This window comes from Mandrillus leucophaeus, unplaced genomic scaffold (genome assembly GCF_000951045.1).
Source record: "Mandrillus leucophaeus isolate KB7577 unplaced genomic scaffold, Mleu.le_1.0 Scaffold885, whole genome shotgun sequence".
In the NCBI taxonomy this organism is placed as follows: domain Eukaryota; kingdom Metazoa; phylum Chordata; class Mammalia; order Primates; family Cercopithecidae; genus Mandrillus; species Mandrillus leucophaeus.
In genome coordinates, this window is record NW_012109641.1 from 301,506 (window position 1) to 310,073 (window position 8,568).

An 8,568-nucleotide genomic window follows, 5' to 3' on the forward strand; every position below is an offset into this window, starting at 1 on the left:
ACAAACATCTAGGGAGAGAGTTCCTCTGTCTCTCTCAGTTCCTGTGGGAGAGTAAGGACCTAACTTTGGTGGCCTCAGCTTTCTCCAATGTGCAAAACGACCTGCTGTTGTAAAGACAGAAGTTTGTTTCCCTTCAGTTACTGAAGACGACAGGGTGGAATTCCTTTCTGTCTTTGCAGCTTCTTAGTGGATTGTCTGTGATGTTCATCATATTCTGGCTTATTGCTTATTCAATAATACAAATGTTTCCTTTCTCTACTACCCTTGTGGAGAGGATTTCTGAGTTGGGAGGAGATTTTGTTTTTAATTACGTATCTTCTAAGAAGAAACTGTTTCCGAGGCTCTTTTTAATCTGAATGTTTGTTTTCTGAGTTTTGTAGTTCTGACTTCGTGCTAACAACAAAAGTAACTACAACACAAATTATTCACTACTAGAAACATTCACTCAAACGTCCTTACCAATAATACTACTATCTAGCCTTCTCCAAGATCAGTGCTTTGGTAGGCTAATCTTTAGTGGGTGTACAAATGAAAATTGATTGCTATTTTAGATTCTGCTGAAGACGCAATAATTTATAAACTTGGTAAGTTATGTGAAACCACTGCTCTGATCAGTCATAAAATCACTGAAGAGTATGGCCCAGCAAGACCTATTAATGATTATGAAGGGGAAATCAATAATAGGGAAAACACTTGTTTGGCTCTCAAAAGTCAGTCCCAATGCTCTTCTCTCTAACCTGTTGCCCACTAATGTGTTTGAAAAAATGAAGTACTAACTTTCCCACCTACATGATCTAGGTCTGAATAAAGGGATGTCAGAGAAATAATGCTAGGGATGGACTAGGGAATAAGGATTCTGGGGAAGTGCTTTTCCTTTATTTGAAAGAAGAGATGTACACTGGGTGCTCTTTGACAGCTTCGCTTTCCTTCTCCACTTGCCTCCTTACTTTTCCCCACTTTCTGCCTTGAACAAAGTCATGAAGCCTGGAGCTGTTGCAGCTACCACATTTTGAAAAGTCAATATTAGATTCATGCTTTGTCCTACAGATTGCCTATGGTAATGTCACTTCTGTGAAGTAGAAAATAAAATGCATCATTTTCGTTTGTATTGATTTTCAAAAATAAAATCTCAATTTTGGGGATTGCTATTTACTATAAAATTTTTAATAGAAAAACTTCTAATTATTTTCTTCTTGGAACCTTTTTACTCAGATGAGGACTGTCTACCTTTAAGGATTTATAGGCAATTGATTTTTTAAAGCTTAAAATTTTAAACATTCTTGCCTTTGTCCAGAAGAACTTCCCAAATAGATCTTTTAGTTACATCTAAATGAGAAGAAAATGCCCTTTCTCTGTTTGGGGGGAAAAAAGAAAACTGTAAAATAACCCAGCTTCATGTTTTACAGGAAGAAGCTAAATGTTCTGTTTGGTAAGGTGAAACATCTGTGGGTCTCTGCAGAATTTATTTTATTTTATTTTTCAGATGGAGTCTTGCTCTTGCCCAGGCTGGACTGCACTGGCCTGATCTCAGCTCATTGCAACCTCCACCTCCAGGGCTCAAGTGATTCTCCTGCCTCAGCCTGTAATCACGTGCCACCACGACTGGCTAATTTTTTGTATTTTTAGTAGAGATGAGGTTTCACCATGTTGCCCAGGCTGGTCTTGAACTCCTGACCTCAAGTGATCCACCCACCTCAGCCTCCCAAAGTGCTGGGATTACAGGCATGAGCCACTGTGCCCAGCCTCTGCAGACACTTTTTAAAAAGAAAATTCTGTATTTAAAGGTTTAGACAGAATACCCTATGTCATCAGTGGGAATGGGGCTGTGTTTCTGCTGAAGAGAATAGAAAACCCTACCGGCTATGTTCCTGGGAAGCACCTGGATGCGGGGCAATTGAGACTTAGGCAATAGGTCTTCTACTGGAGGGAAGGAGAATTTATTTCCTTTGATGTGTGCAACTAGACTCTTCTTTGTTCTGAGGAAGCTGCCCCTGCTATGTGCAGGTGGCCCTATGGCCAAGAAGGGACATAACTTTTCAGGGCCTTTGTGTGTTTGAGACTGAGTTGATGGGCTCTGAGATTAACTACATCCTTGGCTGTAGTTAATTCAAGACACTTTTTGTATTTCATTTCCCCATCCAAGAACCATTAGCAAAGTCTGCCAAGTTATAATCTTGTCTCAGGAAGGGTGTGTGGGAAATAGTCTGTGTCCATGGCACCAAGGAGGGGAAGAACAGCAGAGTTAGGAGCTGCAAGAGACAGTGCACCTCAAGGGGGCCAAGACCCTTGCTGGCTCCAGCAGCTCCTAGGGTGCTCTAGAGGAATGGCCCAAACACCTGTGAGGCGGCTCCCTATGGAGGATGGGACTTTTTGTTGACCAGTAGGGTAGATGCAGACTCAGGGTCATCATAATTTGAGCTATTCACAGAGAAGCGTGTCTCTATGGGATGCGGAAGTTGGGGATAAATTTGTTACACATGGTTAGTGGAAAAGCTGCTGGAGCCCCAGCCTCCCCCGTGAAGTATTGGCTTTTTTCTACCCTTTTCCTCTTGGGATGCTATGCATTCCGTCAGGCTTGGCTAGAATCCCACATCAGGCAGGGTGGCAGCTCCTCCTCCTGTGGACTCTGTGACATATATCCCAGGCCCTGCCATGTTTATCCAGCACAATGGCAGTTTTGGTTTAAGAGAGTGACCCCCAAATAGCCTGATTCTTAGAGTCAGGGTCACCACACCAGCTGATGTTTCCACATCCCTGCAGCCCTCAGGAAAAGAATGAAACGGACAATGGGGACTCCTGTAAGTATTTGAGATAAGATATAGTTATTAGGAAATCTACAGATATAAAGGAGCAAAGAAAATAAGGACTTACCAGATTGTCCACAGACTGGAGCTGAAAGAGAGTAAAGAGCCAGCCATCAGCATAGGCAAGGAGTCCCAAACTATTCACCCTGAGAGCCCACACACTCGTATGCTACTTCCAACCAAGAGGAAGAGAAACGCGTTCCGTTTCACCCATCCTGGGGAAGTGGGGAAACACAGTGGCCGGACGCTCAGGCTGTGGGCTCAGACGGTCTGGTGTGAATTTTAGCTGTATGACCCAGGGCAAACCACATGAACTTTCAAGTCTCAATTTTCTCATTTGAAAAATGAGGTTCACAAAATCGACCTCATAGTAGTACTGTAATGAGTTAGATCTGTAAGGTTTCAATTAATGGCTGCTGTCATTAATTTTTTAGTATGGGGCTGCTGCTGCTCCCTCTTCTCTTGACTCAGAACACTTATTATCATAGCTAATTTGGAACTCAAAATGAGACAGACAGTAGGGGGTAGTAGTTAAAAGCCTAGCTTCCAAAGTTAGATTATGGGTTTGAATCCTGTACTAGCTGCATAAACCTTAGGGATAAGACCAACATCTTTGTGCCTTCATTTCCTCATTTGTAAATGGGAGTTATAAAAGTTCCACCAGATCAAATATTAGAGAATTGGATAAATTTATACATGGCGTAACCTTAGAAACGTGGGATGTGGTCAGGGCTCAGCAAAAATTAATTGACATCCTCACACATTATCCTATAACTATTTGCGTAATATTTTTCTCCTATTGTCGAGTCAGATGTTCTTGCATATGTACATTGAGGTTCTATTGAGAATGTCACCTCTTGAGGGCAGAATCTCTGTCCTTCAGGTCTCCATATCCTCTGTGGTGCCCAGCAGTGTGATATGCCAAGTATACCCATCCATTCACTCCTTAGTTCTCATCATATGTCAATCACACTAACAGGTCTTCCCTTAGTTGGGGTCTGGGGATCAGGTGGGAACTAGACAAATATGCTTAATAAATATTTAATGTACAACAGACTGACTGTTCTTTAATTCCCTAGCTTGAGCTACTAGGAAATCAGTGCCTCATCTGTACAAACACTGACAAGTGGTACAAAAGCAGGAAGAAAAAAATCAAAGGGAAACCATCTTATCTCTTCTCTTCTCATGCTCTTTGCAAACATCAGAGCAGGTTTGAGCTTAGAATACAGAGAAGGAAATAACTATTCCCAGCAGATGATCCTTTCTACCTGAGTTCACAATCAGGACTTGGTCCTTCACAAAGGACTCAGTCCATCTTCTCCTCTGGGTCCTCATGCTCTGTGACTTAGGGACTGAACCTAGCCATAGTTTTCTTTTTACATAAATAAAATAAGTCCATTTGGGGGTAAAATGATTTTCCGTAGGCAATTAATAGCAAAAGTAGATGAGAAATACATCTTTGGAAATCAATCATTATCATTTTTCCCCTTCTACCAGTAAATCATTATCTTTCCTTTTTGTTCATTTTCTGCTATTCTAAAATGGGAGTAAAAATCCATAATTGCAGCAGCCCAGAAAAGAGGGCTTTTGCTCATGGTGAGGCTCAGCTTTGCAGCAAGCAGAGGCCTCCTCTCAATCACTTACCAAAGAGCAGCAAGGACGCCCACAGCAGCATGGAAGCCTGCTCCAGGGTTAGAGAAGGAGTTCTTAGTAGACAAGCCAGGTCAGCCCAGATTGCCAAAGCAGCACTTGCCTACACCAGCACCAGCAGTGAGTTCAGTAAGCTTCTTCTCTGCATGAACCTGATTGAGATAATGAAGTGAAAGGGGGAAGTAGAGGACTCTTTCTGAAAACACCAAACAGCAATGTGGCCCAGTGTGAGGGAATCCAAACCATAAAAATCAAAATTTAATAGAACTAAGTACTGCTGTGACATCCTGGCGTAAATCACTTCTCAAGGCTAAAGCTACTCTATTTTCAGGACTCTCTAGCCTCTATCTTTCAAGGAAATCACAACTTATTCTCTCTGCTACCAGAGATGAGGTAAGATTGCAGGCATATTGAAATCCACATAATATAAGGATGTCCCTGAATCTCACCAGAGATGAAGAATTTCTCATTCAACATGGAAAAGGCCTCCTCTGACCCCTGATGCTTCTACTGAAACACCGCCAGCAGGCCATCTGTATATCTGATGAAACATCTCAATCACAAGGCAACTCTCACCTTGTCTGATATGTATGAAAATATCCTGACTCATCAGTCTGGGAGAAGCCACAGCTTTTGATCTGAGTAGAAGGCAAGCTGAGGAGTAAATTATAGCCCCATCATGCTCTTCCTAGATAATAGACCATAACATTTTTACTTAATGTCCTAGAATCCGAAATTTGCTACAGGAATGTCTTGGCAAATATATATTGATTGAAATACATATGCCTGGTATCTGGTGGCAGAGAGAATAAGTTGTGATTTCCTTGAAAGACAAGAGGCTACAGAGTTCTGAAAATATGATGGCTTTAGCCTTGACATCAGGATGTCAGAGTGGGTACTTAAATAATTCTATTAAATTTTGATTTTTGTCATCTGGATTCTTTCACACTGGGCAACATGCCGTTTGGTGTTTTAAGAAACACCTAATGCTCTCCATATCCATAACAAACCTGAACACTCTGCTCATGTATCGCAGAACTTAAAAAAAATGTTAAGAAAAAAAACAGGGAAAAATCCATAATGACTTTTTTGGTACATATAACCTTTTGGTATGTATAACTCTTTAAAAATTTTTTATGCTGTTATCTTGTGTATATAGATATAAAAAAATGTTAATGGCAAAAAAAAAGAAACACCGTGGTGCTTCAGGTACGGTGCCAGGTGCTGGAAGTACAGTGTTAATCAAGACTTGGAAAGATTTCATTCTAGTGGGGAAGACAACAAGTCAACAGGAAATTACATACAAGTGAAAAGTGTTCTGAGAGTCCACTAGGAGAGAAATCTGACCCAGTTCTGGGGATGCACGAGAGGCTTCCCTGAGGAAGTAACATCCAAGCTGAAAGAATATCATTCCAGGACTGAGAGATTAGCATGGGCTAAGATGGAAGGCAGTTATCGTGACCATCATCATCATCCTCAAGATATCTGTGAATAGATAATAGACATAGGATGGATTAAGAGTGGTCTGTATTTTTCTAATATAATGTTTTTCTATATATTTGTAATAGTTTATTTTCTAACTAGGGTTTGTATCGAACGTCAACTGTATTTTAGACCATGTCCATGGCCTTAGAAGAATAAAAAGGTGAATAAAGTGAATCTCTCTTAAAGACTTAGAAAAAATCAATGTGGTAAGGACCAGAGTAGACATAGGCACAAGGAACCATAGAGACATAAGCTGTCAAGGCGGCAAACGGGTCCTTTGTCTCCTTGCCTTGTGACCTTGCTGTCATCTTTCAGCTGCCTTCACTTGTCCCAGGAGGAGCAAGGGTATAAAATGGCAGTCAAGAGCCTGATCTATAGAATCCCACACATCTGGATCAAACCTTGACTTCACCTCTTGCTATTTGGGTGACTCTGGTCAAGTACTTAGCCTCTTTCACGCTGGTAAAAAGGAGATAAAAATAATGTCCAGCTGAAGTGGATGTTGATATTGATGTTTGTATGAATACATTAATGACATAGAACTCTCGGGTCAGTCCCTGAGCTGAGAACTATTCTGTAATACTCGAAGTAACAAGTATAATGAACTGGAAAGCACTTTATAATTGACATAATATTCTACCATCATTTTTGTATTCCTTATAACACTGGAAAATAGTGTTTTGCATGAGTTTAGAACTCCAATATTTATTGATTGACTAAGGATTGAGGGGAAGTTGAAATCATATTGCGTCTTTTCTTGTTTCTACCGTAAGTTTTGTTGAATGAATAAATTTCAATTAGCAAAATAACATTTCACATTTATGACATTGTACAAGATGTCCAAACACAAAAATCATATTTATTTACAACTACTGTGTAAATGTTTAAGTTTACATCAGTCAAGTACTATTTTTGTTGTTGTGTTTAAGTCACGGACAGAAATGTTTTAGTTATTGGTTCCAGAAGTATGGTTTTACTTTGAAACATCAGCCAGGGAGTACATATACCATGATTTATTAAGCAAGTGCTTGACTAACCCGGAACTTTTAGATTTTATGTTAACAAAGGACAAAAATAATTGTTTTCAGTGAGAATGTAAGAAACCGAAAATTTGAAACTTTTCTAATTTTTTTTGAAAAACATTTAAACCGTTACAGTTTGAAAAATAAATTTTCATTTTGGGGTAATTCTAGATTTATATACAATAGTAAGGATAATACAAAGAGTTCCCATATAGGAAGCCCTCACCTGTTTCAATTTCCCCTACAGTTATCATTTCACATCATGGTGGTACATTTGTCAAAACTAAGAAACAAAGATTGCTGCATTGCTATTAATTACATGCTTATCCAGCTTTTTTCAGTTTTTCCATTGATATCTTTTTCCTCTTCTAGTATCCCCTCTAAGAGATTACATTACATTTAGTTATCTTTGCTCCATCTCTTCTGGTCTGTGAGTTTCTCAGTGTTTCCTGGTTTTTCATAATCTTGACAGTTTTGAGGAGTACTGGTTAGGTAGTTTGTAGTGTCTTTCATTCTGGGTTTGTCTGATGTTTTGCTCATGATTAAATTGGGGTTATGAGTTTTCACAAAGAATACCACAGTGGTAGAGTATCCTTCTCATCACATTGGGGGTATAGAATCTCAACATGACTTATCACTGGCAATGTAAATTGTGATCGCTTGGTTAAGGTAGTGTTTGCCAGGTTTCTTCAATGTAAAATTACTGTTTGTCTTTTTCTATGTTCTGTTTGGGAGCAAGTCCAGCCCACAGTCAGGGCGAGAGGTGAGGTAGGGGGATTTGTCTCCTTGTTCTTATTTACTTATTGATGTAGCCATCCATTCAATCATTTATTTATATCACTATGGATTTGTACGTTTACTTTAAACTTTGGTAACAATATAATGCTTTATTTATTTTGTTGCTCAAATTGGTCCAGCTTTGGTGAGTGGGAGCTCTTTCACGTCAGCTTCTTTGTGCCTTTGACAAACCCTGATCCTTTTCCTTGTTGGAACATTTCTGTACTCTCTGGCACTATGAGATGCTCCTGGTTCATCTTACATTTTCCTGCCCCAACTTTAGAATCAGCCACTTCTTCAAGGAGCCCCTATTCCTTTCAATAGAGATTGATATTTAGAAACCAAGATCTGAGTGTGAGTATGGTCTTTACTGCTACGGGAGAATCATACATTTTTAACTATGTGACAGGGAGTCTGTGGTCTTGTCAGTGCTTTATGGGTGGGAAAAATACTGGAGGGATAAACTCGTTGTTCTTGTTATTAAAAGACTCTTCTCCCAAATCAGTGGCCATATACATAATGATTTCTATAGCCATTTGTTAGTGATGGAGGAACAGCTGCTTGGAGTGATCAACTTTGAACTTCAAAGAAAAGGCAGTGAATAAGTTCAGTTACATTTATTTGTAGGCTAGTGCCATGTAGAAACTTCATTTTATTTTCCATGACTGCAGATAAGAATATTTCTAGCCTTTGGCCGGGCGTGGTGGCTCAAGCCTGTAATCCCAGCACTTTGGGAGGCCGAGGCGGGTGGATCACGAGGTCAGGAGATCGAGACCAGCCTGGCTAACATGGTGAAACCCCGTCTTTACTAAAAATACAAAAAACTAGCC

At 39.9% G+C, this 8,568-nt stretch overlaps 1 protein-coding gene across 1 annotated transcript in view; it reads right to left on the reverse strand.

Annotated features, from left to right (window-relative positions):
- Nucleotides 1-4,555, reverse strand: part of FCRL4 (Fc receptor-like 4) — a 22,586-nt gene extending 18,031 nt beyond the window's left edge. Inside the window, exons 1-2 of the mRNA XM_011969350.1 lie at nucleotides 4,449-4,555; nucleotides 2,872-2,892 (exon numbers count right to left, since the gene is read on the reverse strand). Coding sequence (XP_011824740.1) covers nucleotides 2,872-2,892; nucleotides 4,449-4,479 — 52 coding nt within the window. The 5' untranslated portion in view covers nucleotides 4,480-4,555. The remainder of the gene's footprint in view (nucleotides 1-2,871; nucleotides 2,893-4,448) is intronic.
- Between the last annotated feature and the right edge of the window lie 4,013 nt (nucleotides 4,556-8,568).